The sequence below is a fragment of the Marmota marmota genome, unplaced genomic scaffold (assembly GCF_001458135.2).
Source record: "Marmota marmota marmota unplaced genomic scaffold, marMar, whole genome shotgun sequence".
In the NCBI taxonomy this organism is placed as follows: domain Eukaryota; kingdom Metazoa; phylum Chordata; class Mammalia; order Rodentia; family Sciuridae; genus Marmota; species Marmota marmota.
In genome coordinates this window covers 9779192-9798637 of record NW_026000205.1, presented here as the reverse complement: position 1 = coordinate 9798637, position 19446 = coordinate 9779192, and the positions used below count along the sequence as shown (strand labels likewise).

General features: G+C 37.1%; 1 protein-coding gene across 4 annotated transcripts; it reads right to left on the bottom strand.

The window, feature by feature from the left end:
- Positions 1–1351: 1351 nt before the first annotated feature.
- On the bottom strand, positions 1352–19343 carry LOC107151774 (zinc finger protein 30 homolog). 4 transcript variants are annotated; one of them, XM_048791135.1, is made up of 5 exons: positions 19206–19343; positions 13769–13854; positions 11409–11535; positions 9799–9897; positions 1352–4747 (listed from the first exon to the last, which is right to left on the bottom strand). In XM_048791135.1, the coding sequence occupies exons 2-5, from the start codon at positions 13775–13777 to the stop codon at positions 3381–3383; spliced, it is 1602 nt and encodes a 533-aa protein (XP_048647092.1). In that variant the 5' UTR covers positions 13778–13854; positions 19206–19343; the 3' UTR covers positions 1352–3380. The 4 variants fall into 4 exon arrangements, with proteins under 4 accessions (XP_048647092.1, XP_048647094.1, XP_048647091.1 ...); XM_048791137.1 differs by having other exon boundaries at positions 19222–19334; XM_048791134.1 differs by lacking the exons at positions 13769–13854; positions 19206–19343 and having other exon boundaries at positions 11409–11553.
- Between the last annotated feature and the right edge of the window lie 103 nt (positions 19344–19446).

The following is a 19446-nucleotide window of genomic DNA, read 5'->3' as shown; positions in this document are numbered from 1 at the left end:
GTAGAATTCTACTGAAGGTAGAATGCCTGCAATGTATAATTAAGGTAGGATGAATCAGGCCCAAGATATTCCATACATGATTTACTGTTCTATATTTAGTTAAATAAACCACTGGATACAATTTACTAGAAGTTTTAATTACTAGATTTATCTTCATAAGGAAAGTCTACATTTTGTTTTTGTGGGCCCCCTCATCTAGTTTTATAATCAGTTTTAGGTTAGTCTTGTAGAATGTTAGAAAAGATGTAGTTAAGTTTTTTTCTCATAAAAAATCAGATTCTAAATGTAAGTTTTTAGAAGGGATATCTTTTAACTGTCTTAATTTTTCCTTCATTTATTGTTTACTTAGGTTTTCTTCAGCATGTTGAGACAATTTTGAAATTTTTTTCCAGAAAATAATTATAACTTTTTGATATTTAAAAATACAATACAGTGTATAAATATATACTCTATATAAGAAATCACACTTTTGTATACTTATAGAGTAAAACAATCTTTTTAAATTTTTAGTTGTAGATGAACACAAAGCCTTTATTTGTTTATGTGGTGCTGAGGATCAAACCCCATGCCTTATTCGTGCTAGGCAAATACTCTACTCTTTTTTTTTTTTTGAGAGAGAGAGAGGATTTTTTAATATTTATTTTTTAGTTTTTGGCAGACACAACATCTTTATTTTTTTTGTATGTGGTGCTGAGGATCAAACCCAGAGCCACACGCACGCCAGGCGAGCGCGCTACCGCTTGAGCCACATCCCCAGCCCTAAGTACTTTACTCTTGATCTACAACCCCAGCCCCAGAACCACCTTTTTATTTTGTACTATGGATTGAACCCAGCAGTGCTTAACCACTGAACCACATACCTAGCCCTTTTTATTTTTGAGACAGGGTCTCCTGAAGCTGCTTAGGGCCTCACTAAACTGCTGGGGCTGCCTTTTTGTTGGGGTGGTGGTGGATGGGTAGGGACACCAGGGATTGAACTCACGGGCACTCAACCACTGAGCCACATTCCCAATCCCCCCTTTTTTATTTGTATTTTATTTAGAGACAGGGCTTCGCTGAATTGCTCAGCACCTCACTGTTGCTGAGGCTGGCAAACTGCCATCCTCCTGCCTCTGAGTGTTCAACAACTAAGCCACTAGGGTTATAGGCATGCACTACCACACCTGGCTGAGGCTGGCTTTGAACTTGCAATCCTCTTCCCTCAGCCTCCTAAGCTGCTGGTATTACAGGCATGTACACATCCAGCAAGGACGATTTATAATTTAAAAAATCCATCACTGTCATTTCCCCATTCATATAGCTTTAATTTTGGTATCTTTCTTATTTGCCTTTTTTTTTTTTTTTTTTTTGATGAAAATTACCAAGTTCTTGATGTATTGATGCCATTTTAAAAGAAAACGCCATTGGCTAAAGTCTATATTTTTATTTTTTATACCAATGCTGACAATAGACATGTACAAACCACATAATTTAAAAATTTCCAATAGCCACATTAAAAAGCAACAAGTAATGAAATTAATTTGAATGTATTTTAAAATTCATTATACTATATCATTAAAATGTATCATGTATTGAGCCATATATCTAATATATTATCATTTCAATAAGAAAAACTGTTTTTAAGAACTTAATCTTCACCATCTTGTTTGTATTTTACATTTAACACCATTTTAATTTGGACTGGCCACATTTCAAGTATTCAACACTCAATTTCAAGTGATCCCACATGTTGCTAGTGACTACAATATTTGTGCAGGTCAAATTCACATTTCCACATTTAGTTATAGTCACTGCTTTTCTTCACTTATTTTTTGTACATATGAAATGCCTACTGTGTGACAGATACTGTAATAGACACAGAGACAGGATGTGAATAAGCAAAATTTGAAACCTTTGTTTCTCAATACATTATAGTGTATTTAATATGCCAATGTGTAGACCTTTGGCAACATCCAAAAATTTTAATATTAGGCATTTAAAAATTATCCTTTTCAAACTGGCTATAATTTCATCATTAATTTTCTTTAGAAGAAGATTTTAGAAATTTTCAAATACATAAGAACTCAGAATTACAAAAACAAAACAAATAGAAACCATGCACCCAACATCTAGTTGGCTATCTTTTTACCAAACTTACATTATCCCCCTCACTTTGCTTTCTTTTTTTTTTTTTTTTAATTTGGTATGGGGGATTGAACCCAAGGGCACTTAACCACTGAGCCACATCCCCAGCCCTTTTTATTTTGAGACAGGGTCTCATTAAGTTGCTGAAGCTAGCCTTGTGATCCTTCTGCCTCAGCCTCCCGAGCTGCTGGCATTACAAGCGTGTCCTCCCATGCCTGGCCCTCACTTCTTTTGAATGAACATTTAAAGAACATTCAAGGTATCACAACATCTTGTATATATAAATTTCAGAATTTATCCCTAATGAACAGACTTTTTTTATATAACCAAAACGCTATTCTCCACACCCAATAAAAACATGGTTTCTTAATTTACTACTAGAAACATTCTTATTTTCTCAGTTGCTGTGAAAATGTCATGACCTGAAAAAGAACCATCCATTCATTGCATTTGATTGATGTCTCTAAAGTTTTTTCAATATCTTAGGAGTTCTAGCTCCTTTTTTCAATGTTCTTTTATTGGTCGAGAAGCTGGGTCACTCCTCTTGTAGAACACCCACATTTACATTTGCTTTTTTGTTGTGTCATGGAATTTGTTCTTCCATTCCCTACTTTTTCTAAACTTGGAGTTGGATTTTCAGGCTTAAATTCACGTTCAACATTTTTGGTGAGATGTTTGTATTTTATTGCATCACATTAGGAGGCACAGAACATTTTCTTGTCCTACTTCTGATCAGTGGATTCAGATGTTGACAGCCTGATCCATCACCATAACGTTCAAGTCAACCTTTCACTTACTGGCTTTGACCTCTATGAAGAATTAGTTCTACATCATCAACTACTTTGTCAACTTCTGGTTTTCCTGAAATACAGTTTACATAGGAAATACAGGCTAAATGACTTTTCTTTCTTTTTATTTATCTATTTTCAGAATGAGATGGTGCCCTGTCAACTTTCATAGGTACACTACACAGATAGAAGAATAGGGATGATAAAAGGTAAGGACAAAAGCTTTTTCACACTTCCTTAACAAAGTTCCTTTCTAGAGTGAATTTCCTGTAGTTTAACATGGCTTGAATGGTGAAAAAAGGCTTCTACATAGTCATTAAATTAACATATGTTTTCTTTAAATACAAACTTTATACTAAGTTGTGAGCATGAAGCAAAAAGGATTCCTACATTCGAAAATTTTCCTCTAGAATTTATTTTCTAATGCTCTTTAATACTACGTTCATATTTGAAGGATTCTTATAATTACTAAGTTACATTATGAATTCGCTGATGGTAAGTGAGGTGTGAATGTTGTCTGAAGGCCTTCTTACATTCTGAACATTTGTAGGGTTTCTCACCAGAATGAATTCTCTGATGTTGAATAAGTGATGAATGAAGTCTAAAGGCCTTTCCACATTCCTTACAGTCATAGGGTTTCTCACCAGTGTGAATGCTCTGATGTTGAGTAAGCTGTGAGAGCAGTCGGAAAGTCTTCTCACATTCCTTACATTTATAGGGTTTCTCACCAAAATGAATGCTCTGGTGTTGAGTAAGTTGTGAGAATAGCCTAAAGGCCTTCCCACATTCCTTACAGTCATAAGGTTTCTCTCCAATATGAATACCTTGATGTGAAATAAGTTCTGAGTAACGACGAAAGAACTTCTGACATTCCTTGCATTCGTAAGGTTTCTCACCTGTATGAATTCTCTGATGGAGAGTCAGGTGATAGCCGCGACTAAAGGTCTTCCCACACTCCTTACAATCATAGGGCTTCTCACCTGTGTGAATCCTCTGATGTAGTGTAAGTTGTTGGCGTACCCTAAAGGCCTTTCCGCACTCCTTGCAGTCATAGGGTTTTTCACCTGTATGGAGTTTGTGGTGGATTCGAAGGCCGGTACTGCACAGAAAAGCCTGCCCGCATTCCTTACACTCATAGCACTTCTCACCGATGTTAAGTCTCTGGTGTCGAGTAAGGTGTGCATACTGTCTGAAGGTCTTCCCACATTCCTTACACTCATAGGGTTTCTCACCAGTGTGAATGCGCTGGTGGAGAGTAAGCTGTCCCCGCACTCTAAAGGCTTTCCCACATTCCTTACATTCATAGGGTTTCTCACCAATATGAATTCTCTGATGTACTCGAAGGTCTGAGCTACATGTAAAGATCTTCCCACACTTTTTACATTCATAGAGTTTGTCAGATGTATGAATTCTCTGATGTCTACTCAGGTGGGCACATTGTCTAAAGGTCTTTCCACATTCTTTGCATTCATAGGGTTTCTCACCGGTATGGATTCTCTGATGGAAAGTAAGTTGTTGGCGTACTCTAAAAGCCTTCCCACATTCCCCACATTCATAGGGCTTTTCTCTATTATGACTTTTCTGATATAGAGCAAGAGATGTGAGTTTTCTGTAAGTGGGTATTTTTTCAGGGGTGTTTTTTGTCACTTGCCTGAAATAGACTTTGTGAGGACCCTCTTGTTCCTCAAACTTTTTATATTCACCGTCTTTTCCAAAAATAGAATAATCAAGGCCACGACTTTTAATTCTTTCCATTATTTCCCACTGAGATAAATTCATTTCATAAATATCCTTTTCTTGAAATAACTTTTTAGTGTCATATTTGGATTCCAAATCTGAAAGGAAATAAGATAAACACAATATTTTTCTATCCTTGATGAAATAAATAAGCAAATAAAAATTTTACCATAGAAAACAAAAACACCACAGAAAATAAATCTCACTTGAAGCAAATGGGCTAAATAAACCTAAAATAATCATATAATTGGAAAAAAACAAAAAAGCAAAAGGGAATAGAGAAATGGTGAGTTAAGACTTGATTATTTGGATGAAGACTAAAGTTTGAGAATCCCTACTTTAATTTTTTAAAAATATTTTTTAGATCTATGGACCTTTGTTTTATTCATTTATTTATATGTGGTGCTAAGAATTGAACCCAGTGCCTCACACATGCTAGGCAAGCACTCTACCACTGAGCCACAGCCTCAGCCCCCCTACTTTAATTTTTAATTTTAATCCCTACTTATTTTTTTATCTTCTTAAAGATAAAAAAATAAGTCGTTTTTATCTTCTTGAAAATAAAAAAGAAAGTATAAAAAAAAAGGGTAAACACTTCCCCATGAATAGCTGGGCTTCAGCTCACCATCATGCATCAGCTTCATCCCGTGTCCCCTTTGCTGCCTCTCTTACTGTCACACTTGCCTCCTTCTCAGTTCCTAGAACATGTGACAATCTTCATTTCTTACAGCTTTTCATCAGCTGTTGAATCTCCTGGGAATCCCAACTTGGGTTTACAGGGCCGGATTCCTTTCACTAGTCATGTATCATCTGAAAATTCAGAAAACTATCCCCACTGACTTTTATTTTATGTTCTTTATTTTCTATCCTAGTTACTGGCTTAATATTTTCTCAATTTTTTTTTACTCATGTATATCCCTGCTGATTATTCTTGTTATTTTCTTACAGAAACAAATATTCACTCACCAACTGATTAACAGACCAATAGTACATAGTAACTGCTAATTATTAAATTCCCATAAGTAGTTAACAATAAATATGCAGCCCAATCTCCAAACCTATGCCTTGATTAAACACACTTTTTTCCTTTGAATACTAAGGATTGAACCCAGGGCAGTGCACATGCTAAGTAAGTGCACTACCATTAAGCTCCACCCCCAGTCCTTCTAATTTTTATTTTTGGAGACAGAGTCTTGTTAAGCTGCCTGAACTGGCCTCAGATTTGGCAATCTTCCTGCCTCAACCTCCTAAGTATCTGAGATTATAGGAGTGTGCCACTGTACCTAGCTTATTTAAGTATTCTTTTTATTATTTCCTATAGAGATGGAAAACAAGCACATTTAAGCTACCTTCACCAACTATATAAATAGAAAATGGTGATTTATTTCCACCTGACAACCCTTTTGACAGCCTCTCTACTTACACTTGCAGATATCTCCACTGCAGCTGAAGTCCTTCTTGGCATGGTGAGGAGAGAACTTGTCTCCTTTTATAACCAAGTAATGAGAAGTTCTACTTATTTATCTTCATTTGAGTTATTTAATGATGCACATCTGTGTTTTAAATATTCAACCTGTATACTCCATACCCTTCTCCATAATGTCCCTGAAGTCCTCATAGCCAAATCCATTGGGGGTACTTCTTAGTGTATCTTAATGATTTTTCATGCTTAACAATAGGTTTATTCCATAGTAAAAGGTGAATAAATTCTGAGCAAAAAAGATGTGTATTTTCTTAGCAATTTTGTGATAAAAATTTAATGCTTTCTAAAAAGAAAGCATTTTAATATATATATATATATATATATATATATATATATATATATATATACACATATATATAGATATAGATATAGATATATGCTNTATATATATATATATATATATATATATATATATATATATATATACACATATATATATATATATATATATATATATATATATATAAACCAATATTATCTGTAAAATGCCCAAACTGGAAAGAATCTCAGTGTTCATCAACAGATGAATGGCTAAGAAATGATGGCACATCAGCACAGCACCAGAGTGTACAGCAGAAATGAAGAACACTCTACAATCATGCAACAATGAGGACAAATCCAGACACCCTGGTGAGTAAACAAAGTCAGACATAATACAAAATATACTGTATGATTTCATTTTTATAAAGTAAAAAGTAAGCAAACTAATCTATGGTGTTAAAGTCCAAAGAGTAGTTAACTGTAGAGTGTAAGAATGACTGCAAGGAGTGGGGGGAGGCTATAGGATTCCAGGAAAGTTCTATTTCTGAGTCTGTTGACAAGATGGGTGTGATTACGTTCTTAAAATTCAATGAACTGCTCACTAATGATCTGTGTATTTTTCTTACGTATATTTATATTTTTAAAAATTCACTTTTGGGCCGGGCACAGTAGCACACCCTGTAATCCCAGTGGCTCGGGAGGCTGAGGCAGGAGTAACTTTGCGAGGCACTAAGCAACTCAGGGAGAACCTGTCTCTAAATAAAATACAAAATAGGGCTGGGGATGTGGCTCAGTGGTTGAGTGCTCCTGAGTTCAATCCCTGGTACCAAAAAAAAAAAAATTCACTTTTGGTCTGGGGTTGTAGCTCAGTCATAGAGCGCTTGCCTGGCACATGTAAAGCACTGGGTTCAATCCTCAGAACCACATAAAAATAAATAAAGGTATTGTGTACAACTACAACTAAAAATTAAATATTTTTTTAAAAAGTATATACAGTAGCTAGAAAGAAAAAGGAATAAAGGTTGGGGTGGATCTCCTAAAAATCAAAGAGAGATCAATAAAGGAGAGAGATCAAGGGGTGGGAGGTAGGGAGAAAGGCAGAAAGTACTGGGGAGTGATATTGGCCAAATGATATTGTTATATTATGTGTGTGTGTGTGTGTACAAATATGTAACAACAGATCCTATCAATATGTACAAATATAATGCACCAATAAAAAAAATGTGGGGAAAAAAGGGCTAGGGATATAGCTCTGTGATAGCATGCATGAGGTCCTGGGTTCAAGCCCTAGTACAGAAAAAAAGAAAAAGAAAAGAAAAAGGACATACTAAAAAGACTGAAAGGGCTATAAAATTTTCAGTAGTATGGGTAAAATGTGAGTGGAGAAAGGTAAATGAACGGTGCACAAAATACTATTAAGAAAACTATACATCTGTTTCTCTATTTTCCTACTTAAGAAAACAAAAAAAAAATGCAACTTTGTAGAATTTTGCGGAGAAAGTCAATTTAGGGTTTCAATAAGACAAGACATAAATGATAGATAGATGACCATGACTGGCTATATAATAGTAGTAAATGAGAGGCAGTTAACAAGGCATGAAAAAGGGAAAAGGGGAAGGGATGAGAAAAGGGTAAGAGAAGACACTAGGGGCTAAAATGGAGTAGATTAAATTGCATGCATGTATGATCATGTCAAAATGAACCCAGCTATCATGCACCAGTAAAAGCAAAAAGGTATGATAAACCTAAGATGGTAATTGTGGGACTTACTTGCAAGTTAAATGAGCAATATAAAAAGGAAAGTCATAATCCAAATCAAAATAAAGTGCTAAAACATTCATAAGAAAAGCAAGCAAATGTTAATGTTTGCGGGGACCCATGGGTAAACTGAGTGATGCTTAAGCCATTAGGAAAGGAAACTCAGTTGTAAAAACTCCCAGGCAGAACCCCCTGGTTTGAGAATGCCTACTTCAGGTTGGCACCCTGTTTTAGCTTACTACTCAAGTTCTAGCTCAGCCTGGGAGATGGAATGACCTTGTGGAGGCCCACAACCCCCCAGAGATGGGTGTGGCTTGCCAAAATGCCAATCAACCTGTTTACTACAAGACCCCTGCCACACTAAGAAGCAAACACCAAACTAAACTAAGACTCCTCCCGCAGAACCTTACCCCTGAATTTGATGCACTTCCCCTTAAATAAAGATTTGGGGCCTTTTTTCAGTTGTTCATTTCTAGCTCTTAACAGGACTGGAAGACTCATCAGGCGCTTCTCTTTAAATCTAATTTTTGCTTCTCTCTTTATTTTTTACTGATTGTATTTCAGACTTTTTATTTCCCAGGCACCTCACACTTCCTGAGCAGGAACCTACTGTATCTGGGTACAGGCCACACTGGTATAAATGTTCACATCACAAAAGCCCCTACAAATTGACATAAGAAACATTAAAGAAAGAAAAAGAATAAAGAAAGTGAACAGACAATGCACAAAATAAATATAAGCATAAACAAATTTGGTAACATTCTATCATTCCTTTTTCATTTAGTCACTGAATAATTTTATTAAGAGGATAAATGCTTCTTTTCCTTTGAGTTTCTGTTTTTAAAATAAGTTAACAACACTTGAGTATATTCCAATGGTCAATAATTTGCTATTAATATTCATTAGGAGTTTATGGAGGGGGTTGGAGATAATAGCTCAGTGCTTGCTTAGTATGCTTGAGGCCCTGGTTTAGATCCCCAGCACCACAGACACACACAAAATTATGGAACTGAGTATATTCTATCATTATTGTTATTAAGAGTGTTAATGCTCAAATGATCCCATCTTTAGTCAATTGGAGCTTCCTCAAATTGATCCCTGTTCCCTGAACACTCTACCTAAAAATCACTCATTCTAATTTTCCATATCATTACCTTATTCACTTATCTTTATAGTACTTAATCATTGCAGGATATTTAGTAAACCTCTTATTTGTTGTCCTGTTTTGCAGTGCTGGCCATCAAACTCAGGGCCTCCCATATGATAGGCAAGTACTCTACACCCCCAGTGTTTACTTGTTGTTTGTAGACTACACCACTACAGTGTAAACTAAAAAATAGAGTAATGAATATAAAATATAAAAGTTAAAATACAAAAGGTGAGCTAGAAGAAGTTAGATCCAAAATACAGGTAAAATGGTTATTATTAGGGAAGAAAGTTTTCCCCTACTGTGAGAGAGAAGAAACAAGGGGTAAGTCGAGTGGAGATGAAGTTTCTTTGATGACACACTGAGAAGATCTAAGTTTCCTTCCCAAGTTTTTGGTCTCTTCTTCACAGTCAAGATCTATGGGGTATGTTTTCTTCTAACAAATCTTCCCAGCAGGTCTGTGCCATGCTGTCTAAAACACCCAAATAGCACTCACTCACCTAGGCTCCATCTTCTTTTCTCATCCCTCACAATCATCCAGGGATCCTTCCCTTGTTCCAACAGGGTAATCACATCTGGCTTAGAAATGGAACATCCTGCTTGACAGAAGAGAATAGAACATATTACAGAAAGAATTTATTTGATCAAGCTTTCAGAACAAAAAAGGTTATCAGGATTAAAAACACTCAAATTAGAATTACTTCAGGATCACAAAGAAAAACAAGAACTGAGAGGTAGGGACATGGTCTTATTTTAATTTAAACTCATCTAGGCTGTCTTTTGAGAGAAAATTATAGTTGAGAACACTGGTTTCAAATCCTGCCTCTGACAGGTGGGTCACCAAAGCAAATAATATGATCTCTCTATGCCTCAATTTGCTCAGTTGTAAAAAGGAGACAATGGTATTGTGTATACATGGGATTGTTGTGAGGTTTGACTTAGTGTCTGTTAAGATAACTCCCTAGTATATCACAACCATATGCTTATTAGGTATTTTTTGATATTATTTTGTTGAGAGAAAAATAACAAGCTTTTTTCCAGAATATTTACCTAATGTTAAATGCAAAGTTCATTTATTTTAGAAGTTGTAAAATAATATGTCAGCTGGTCATGGTGGTGCACATCTGTAATCCCAATAACTTGGAAGGCTTAGGCAAGAGGATCACAAGTTCGAGGCCAGCCTCAGCAACTTAGCAAGAGTCTGTCTTAAAATAAAAAATAAAAAGGAGGTTTGGGGATGTAGCTCAGTGATATAGTGCTGCTAGTTTCATCCCCACTACTGCAAAAAAAATTAATATGTCTATTTCAGGAAACTGAATATGTCCAATCGAGGTTTTTTTTTTTTTTGGTACTGGGGATTGAACCCAGGCGCACTTAACTACTGAGCCACCTTCCAAGCCCTATTTTATTTTGAAACAGGGTCTTAATAAGTTGCTGAGGCTAGTTTTGAACTCTTGATCCTCCTGCCTCAGCCTCCTGAGCCACTGGGATTACAGGTGTGTGCCACAATGCCTGGCAACCACTTGGGTTTTGACAAACTGTTAATTCAACTCATCACCATGTACATATAAAGACTTTTTAATAGTTAGGCAGAGGCAGAATCTCTATCTTCCTATTCTCATTACAAGTGAGTCCACAAATAACATGGACTAGTAGTATGGAATTTTATTTCTTTGACAATACTTTTGTTGTGTTTAAGAATTTATATCCAGATGCCATTAAAGAGCAGTAATAACAGTTGGGCATAGTAATACACGCCTGTAATCCTAGCAGCTCCAGAGGCTGAGGCAGGAGGATTGAAAATTCAAAGCCAGCCTCAGCCACTTAGTGAGGCCCTAAGCCACTTAGTGAGACCTTGTCTCAAAATAAAAAATAAAAAAAGGGCTGGGGATGTGGCTCAGTGATAAAGCGCCCCTGGATCCAAACCCCAGTACAAAAAAAAAAAAAAAAAAAAGTAGTAATAGACAAAGGAAGATGTAAGGGTCACTGAATTTTGGGAGAAGATAAAAGTGCTTCTTTTTATCAAAGAGATATTCAGCTAGTTTTTACAAAGAGAGCCTGAAAATTCAGTCTTGTTAATTTCCAAATTATTTGACCCAGATAAGCTTACCAAGTGACAACAAGTTGCTGTAGTTCTCCAAAATCACATCTCTGTATAAATTCCTCTGATAGGAGTTCAGGCATTCCCACTCCTCCTGAGAAAAGTCTACAGTCACATCTCTGAACATCACCAAATCCTGAAATGACAAACCCATGTATTGTTGGTAAGATAAAAGAATGTTTTCAAGGGGCTGGGGTTGTGGCTCAGCAGTAGAGCGCTCCCCTAGCACGTGCGAGGCCCTGGGCTTGATCCTCAGCACTGCATAAAAATAAAATAAAGGTATTGTGTCCAACTACAACTAAAACAAAATGTTTTCAAGGTGGTGGAAGGGTCTTGACTATATGTTCATTTTATATGTTAAGTAAATAGGCTGGAGCTGGATGCCCATGATGTGGGTAAGTGGGAATAAGGAAATAAAGTCTGTCGGAAACAGAATAGCTACATATTCTTGAAGATTTCTTCCTCTCCCTCTTTCTGGTACCAGGGTCGAACTCAGGGCTTTGCATATGCTAAGTAAGTACTCTACCAGTGAGCTACATTCCCAGGCCTCTTGAAGATTTCTTAATGTGTATGAGAGGTTGGCAGACATTTTCCATAAGAGGTCAATATTGTAGGCTCTGCATACCACATCCACGTTGCATATTCTTTTTTAAAAACCAGTTCTTTCAAAATACCATCTGCTTGCAAGTTGTATAAATACAGTTCTCAGGCCAAATTTGATTACAACTTCAAATGTATAGTATTTGTAGTTTGCCCACAATTGCTACAGCTAAAACTTCCATATAAAATGGAATACCTAATTAATTTCCGACATGTTCAGGTAATTATCAGAATTTCACTATTAACTGAAATAGGTTCATAAGAACCTATTATCTTTTCCTTTAAGAATCAGAAAAAAACAACTGATGAAAAATTTCCCCCAGGAGCTGGGGATGTGGCTCAAGCGGTAGCGTGCTTGCCTGGCATGCATGCGGCCCAGGTTCATCCTCAGCACCACATACTAACAAAGATGTTGTGTCCGCCGAAAACTAAAAAATAAAAAAAGAAAAAAAAAAAAAAAGAAAAATTTCCCCTAAATGAACTATAAAAATCTCTATTTTTTAAAAAAGTAGTGTTTACATGAACTTAAAGAATTTCTTCCAGGAGCTGGGGTTGTGGCTCAGTGGTAGAGTACTTGCCTAGCGTGTGTGAGGCACTGCGTTCGATCCTCAGCACTGCATAAAAATAAATAAAATAAAGGTGTTGTGTTCATCTAAAACTAAAACTAAAATAAAATAAAGGTATTGTGTCCAACTACAACTAAAACAAAATACTAAAAAGAAAAAAAGAATTTCTTTCAGACCTAACTATTGTTAAATTGCATCATTTGCATTTTTTCTTATTACAACAAATCATTTATTGAACTTAAAATTTAGCATACAGTAGTCAATTTTTTGATGTTAGGCTTAATAATAGTTGTATTTAGATATTTATATACTTTTAAATATATTAAATGATATTTTGAATTTACATTATACAAAATTCTAAAGCTGCAATATCAAACATCCTAGCTTAGAAATGTGGTTGCTGAGCAATTAAATTGTGAGTAGTCCAAATTCAGGTGTGCTGTATATGCAAAATACATACCACATAATAATGACTTTAGAAAGAAAAAAAAATGTAAAATATCTCAATTTTTATATTAATTATACTTTGAAATGATAATATTTTGGCTATCCTGGGTAAATAAAACATTAAAATTAACTGCACCTGTTTTTTAATATGAATACTAAGATATTTAAATTATATACCTGCCTTGTATATCATTCTATATGTTTAGAATGTGACTACTAGAAAATTTCAACTTATGGTCTGGGGTTGTGGCTCAGTGGTAGAGTGCTCACCTAGCACGTGTGAAGCCCTGGGTTCGATCCTCAACACCACATAAAAATAAATTAATAAAATAAAAGTACTGTGTCCAACTAAAAAATAAATATTTTTTAAAAAAGATTTTTAAAAAAGAGAAAATTTAAACTTACATATATAGCTCACATTATAATTCTTTTGGGCAGTGTTCTTAGGATCAGTGTTCTCTGACCCTAAAAGCCTCAGATCAAATACCACCCCCCAACCCAGGGAATTCATTTATGCTTCACCTGCTCTAGACAGAGACCACATACAAAGGAGATGCTGAATGATTTGGTCAATGCACAGGTGGACAAGGTGGAAAAGAGAGGAGTATACAGGAGGTACCTGAGATGTTGGGCTCCATCCCTCATTAGGGAGCAGTTATTGGATGGGGCTCTTTAAGAAGTTTCAGAATAACAATAAAAATGTTCACATACCCTGGAAAAATAAAGATGGAATTTCAAATAGAAAAACCAACTTACATGAGCCATGATTTTAGAATTGCAAGAAATGGTCAGTTTTCCTCAAGGTTCATTTATTGAAGAAGCAGAGTCCACAGAGGCCGGAGCTATAGGAACAATGTAAGGTCATTAAGAACAGTTTCCAAAATTTAAAAATCATATATACCATTTTCCCATCCCTACATGCAACTGTGGCTCCCAACACACAGACAGGTCATGAAAGTAAGAAGTAATTAAGAACTCTTCCCAAAACTATAGGGAAATCTGCTGTACAAGGAATAGACACAGAGCAGACTCTCCTGAATCAAAGCACATGCTCAGACACTTCAACAGGAGGGCTACCAGGTGGTCTCTATGCCACACCCAGGGATGAGGACCTGACAATGCACTGCACAGAGTCTTGAGCAGATCCTCCTCCCTCCATTCCCGCTTTCTTGGTTAAATGCAGTCTACACTTTCTAATCCAGAACTTCCTTCTTGGATTTAGAAATCTGTTTGACCTCCACAAACCTAGAGATAGAAAATAGCATAGACAAAAATTTCCCAAGCTTTGCTGTAAATTGGATAACCTGGAGATCTTTAAAATATACTGACTCCCATCTGAAACATTCTGATTTAATCAGTATAGTACATGACCCGGAAATCAGGATTTTAAAATACCTCCAGAGGTTTTTATAAAATCCCCTTTGAAGATTATAATGGGCAGCAAAATTTGGCAACCAAACTTAAGTGCATATCAGAATCAACTAGAGGACTAGTTAAAGAGACTGCTGAGTATGGAGATTCCTCAGAAAACTAGGAATGCAACCAACATTTGACCTGGTTATACCACTCCTTGGTATATATCCAAAGGACTTAAAATCAGCATACTACAGTGTTGTAGCCACATTAATGTTTATAGTAGCTCAACTCACAATAGCTAAGCAATGGAACTACCCTAGTACCCTTCAATAGATGAATGGATGAAGAAAATGTGGTTATATCTACACAATGGAATATTACTTAGCCATAAAAAGAATGACTTTATGACCTTTGCTAATAAATAGAAGGATCTGAAGACTATCCGCTAAGTGAAATAAGCCAATTCCAAAAAAAGCAAAGGTCAAATGTTCTTTCTTATTTGTGGATGCTAACACTTAGGTGGGGGGAGAATAGAAGTTCAATGGATTAGACAGAGGGGAATGAAGTATTAGACAAAGGGGGACAGGAATAAGAAAAACAATGGAATAAACTAGACATAATTTTCATATGTGAATACGTGACCAGGGAAATTCCACATCAAGTTCATCCTCAAGAATGGGATCCTAATTAGAGTAAGTTACACTCCATGTATGTATAATATGTTCAAAATACACTCTATGGTCATATATATCTAAATTGAACAATTTTTTTTTAAAAAAAAAGACTGTTGAACTTTACTCCCAGAGTTTGGTATTCAGGAGATTTGGGATTGCCCTTCTGAATATGCATTTCTAAAAAGTTTTCAGGTGATGCTGATGCTGCTGGTCCAGAGGCCACATTTCAAGAACCACCTGTGCTGACCATGTGGAGAGCCTTTATCACGGCAAAACTACAGCTGTCCACTGGTCCCTTTCCCTAGGCTTAACTAACCCAGAATCCTCAGAGTTCACTGCTCACTATTTTCCTATTGGGGATCATCAATAATGCCTGCATGATCTCAATTACTATCCAGTTTTCCTTGGTACCCAGACAGGATACAAGTAAATCTGTGAACACTGCGCATGAATTATTTTTTAGAAAGTAAAAAATAACTCATCTATATATTAGTTAAAACCTACTAATAAGTAAGGAGACACATATTAAATGAAATGATTTAACAAATCTGAAAAATAGATGGTACTTCTTGGTCTGACACAAAGAATGAAATGGTGTACAGAGAGAAATTGTTTATAATGAGACCAAAAAGCTAAATGTTTTTCAAGAATGTTAAATTATTATGTATTCTCTCAATGGAAATGAAATACCCATTAATAATGAAGGTAATTTTTTTTTTTTTGGTACTGGGGATTGAACTCAAGGGCACTCAACTACTGAGCTACATCCCCAGTCCTATTTTGTGTTTTATTTAGAGACAGGGTCTCACTGAGTTGCTTAGCACCTCACCATTGCTGAGGTTGGCGTTGAACTCTGCCTCAGCCTCCCAAGCTGCTGAGATTACAGGCGTGAGCCACCACACCTGGCAAATTCTTTATTAATGTCACAGGAAAATGATCACTACATACTTCTCAGGGAAGATGGCAGGTTTGAAAATAGTATTGTAGGGCTGGGGATGTGGCTCAAGCGGTGGCGCACTCGCCTGGCATGCATGCAGCCCGGGTTAGATCCACAGCACCACATACAAACAAAGATATTGTGTCCCCCGAAAACTAAAAAAAAAAATAAATGAATATTGAAAATTCTCTCTCTCTCTCTCCCTCTCCCTCTCTCTCTCTCTCTCTTTAAAAAAAAGAAAATAGTATTGTAGTGTGACTGTATTTTGACAAGACTCCATACACTTGTATGCATGTCTATGAGTGTGCATAAAATAACCTAGGAACTGTAATAAAATTTCATTGTATTTTATAAAATTTCTACCACTACGAGATGGGTTCCTAGGTAATCTTTTTTTTAATATAACTTTATTTTATTTATTTTTTTATGTGGTGCTGAGGATCAAACCCAGTGCCCCACCCACACTAGGCAAGGGCTCTACCATTGAGCCACAACTCCAGCCCCCAGGTAATCTTTACTTTGTTCTTTGCTGGAGTTTCTGAATTTTTTAATTAAAAACTTACAAGTCTGTGTCACTTAAACCTGGGCATAATTCAAAATAGCTGTAAAAGAAATATTATAAAAAGTTCTAAAAGTTCTATTCCTGATATCCTGACCCTCATCTTCCAAATGTAAAGATAACCATCTTTACCTCTTTTAGTTTGCTTCTTTTGGTATTTAAAATCTGTACATTTTTCTTTTCATGGAGATGTTATGGGGGACAGGACTGAAGGCTTTGCACATGCTAAGCAAGCACTCTACTACTGAGCTATATCCCCAGCCCATTACATTTTGTATATTTAAATAACATATTAATAATGCTTATTCTGAATTTTTGGCTTTAATCATTACTTATTCACTTCCTATTGTGAAAGGTATAGTTTAAACTATCTTTTGTCACCTACCTCAACCCCACATATGCCCAGCTGAAGTCCCCTTATCCTTCCAATATGGTTTTAATTCCTTTTCAGGGCAAATGAATATTTAGTTTATTTTATTGTGGTTATGTCACCATTATAGACTGAGTTATACTCAGACAATTCTGCCATCCTTACACAGTCTTTTTCTTCTCTGAAATCGAAATAATTTTATTGTTTTGTTTTTGTTTTTTGGGTACTGGGGATTGGACTCAGGGGCACTCAACCACTGAGCCTCATCCCAAGCCCTATATTTTTTGGTATTTTATTTAGAGACAGGGTTTCACTGAGTTGCTTAGCATCTTGCTTTTGCTGAAGCTGGTTTTAACTCATGATCCTCCTGGCTCAGCCTCCTGAGCAGCTGGATTACAGGCATGCGCCACTGTACCTGGCTAATTTCGTTTTTGTAAGCTTGGAAAATAATTGTTAACTTCCCAAATGCTTGATAAAGGCAATGACTAACCATCACCATTTAATAGGAAGAGATATTATTAATTTGGGATTAAGTAACAGGTATGAGTTATACAGATATTAATTCATGTAATCTTAAACACTGTCCTTTGAAGGCTGGAGTTGTGGCTTAGTGGTACAGCATTTGCCTCACATGTGTGAGGCACTGGGTTTGATTCTTAGCACCGCATATAAATAAAAAAAAAACTAAAAAATACCTTTAAAAAACTGCCCTTTGAAGTATATACTATTACAATTTTGACTTTACACATGAAGAAACTGGCATGAAACAACCCAAAGTCACTCAAATTTGGGTCACAGTCAGTATTCAAATGCTCCCCCGGCCCCTCACCTTTAGAATTATTTAAACATAAATATACAACAGGTTCTTAACTCTACACACACATTTAAATTTTTTTTTAAAGAAAAATGTTATGTCTTATCACATCAAGATCCTGGCTAATAGCTTTCCAAAACTCCGAGAAAAATCTTACAAAAAACAGTTTTATATGTCTCATCTGGAATTTACAAATTCAACATTATCAAAGAAGGAATTCAAATCCTCTTAATCTAGGTGCAACATTCTTAGCCACTATCATTTAACACCTTTCTGGGTCCATCCACAGATACACCAAACCTCAAACCACACCTGTCTAGTGCTGAAATTTCATTTATTTTCTTTTTCTTTTTTAAAATAATATCCTTAGTTGTAGATGGACAATACCCTTATTTTATTTATTTTTATGTGGTACTGAAGATTGAACCCAGTGCCTCACAGGTGTCAGGTGAGCGCTCTAGCACTGAGCCACAAACCCTAGCCCTGATACCAAAATTTCATTCATGAATTTCCTGGATTAAAAAAAAAAAAAAGTCTCAAAACCTAAAAAAAAAAAAACAAAAAAAACTTTACTCTTACTCCGGAATCACTGAGATATATAAACCCTACATACTACTTAACAAATCACAGCCCAAAACAAAGCATGAACATTAACCTTCACGCAGGCGTATTTCCTGATCTTTATAATCCTTCGAAAATCAGTGCTCAAAAAGTAATCTCTTAATTAGGTCCCTTGCCATTGACTATGTAGGGAAATCCTAAGGCAATGAACAGATCACTCTTAAGTCCTTTCAAGGAAAGGTAATCAAATAATCCTGTGTTCTGAAAATGAAATGCATTTCACAGAAACAAAGAAGCCACACAAACTCATGAAATCTGGCTCTTCGAGGAGCAACAGCGATGCGCTTCACCTTTCCAAGGCTCTTTTCTGGAGACTGGCAGGACAAGGGAAGCAGAGAGGGTTCATGACACCCAGAGTTTTTCTGGACTCTCGGAACCCACCCTCCATGCTCCAATGGCTCTGGATAACCCCCACCTGCATGCATGCATGAATACAAACGAGGAGATGGGAGAAGGCTCGCAGTCACCCCTATCTGGGTTCACATCTGTAAATAAGATGTAGCTGGACACCTAAGCCATCTCCCACCGCGGTGGGCCGCCACGATATCCTGTTCAGAACTGTCCAGCGGGTCCTCCTAGTCCCCAGAGGCCTGACCGGAATTTAGTTCCCGGGGTTTTGCTGGGGACTTCCACTGTGGCCCTCCAGCTCTGACCAGAGCCCCTCTAGGGCCTTCTTTACCGCCAGGCCTAGGTGGTGCGCGGGGTCTGCGGTTCTCATATTGCACGATAGGCCGCACCCACAAAACGGGGCGGGCCACCGCTACTGCCACTCAGGCCCCAGGGGCTCAGGATCCGCAGAGCCTGGCCGGTCCCGCGCTCCTTTCCCCCAGAAACACGGCTGCCACACCCGATCCTGGCTCACCGCGCTCAGTCCTCACCGGACCCGACAGCTGCCCAGCCCCGAATTCCGCGACGCGGGGATGCGGGAGCGCTCAGTCCTCAGTGCGCAGGCGCGGGGACGGGGGCGCGTCCTGGGCTCCTCTGGGCTGGAGGAGGAGGAGGCTGAGCAGGGAAGCAGCGCCCGGAGGAGCCGGCGTCCTGTGGTGGCCCTGTGAATGGCCCGTGCTACTGCTAATAATCCAGGCCTGCTCCCTTGTGGGTGC

Bases quoted from the DNA above. Each gene is read 5' to 3' on its own strand.
- LOC107151774 (XM_048791134.1), bottom strand. From the start codon at position 11,553: ATGGGTTTGTCATTTCAGGATTTGGTGATGTTCAGAGATGTGACTGTA. The intron at 9,898-11,408 runs GTAAGCTTATCT...TCTTCTGTCAAG, and splicing joins CAGCAACTTGTTGTCACTTG to CAGGATGTTCCATTTCTAAG. The intron at 4,748-9,798 runs GTGAGTGAGTGC...ATTTCCTTTCAG, and splicing joins GAAAAGAAGATGGAGCCTAG to ATTTGGAATCCAAATATGAC.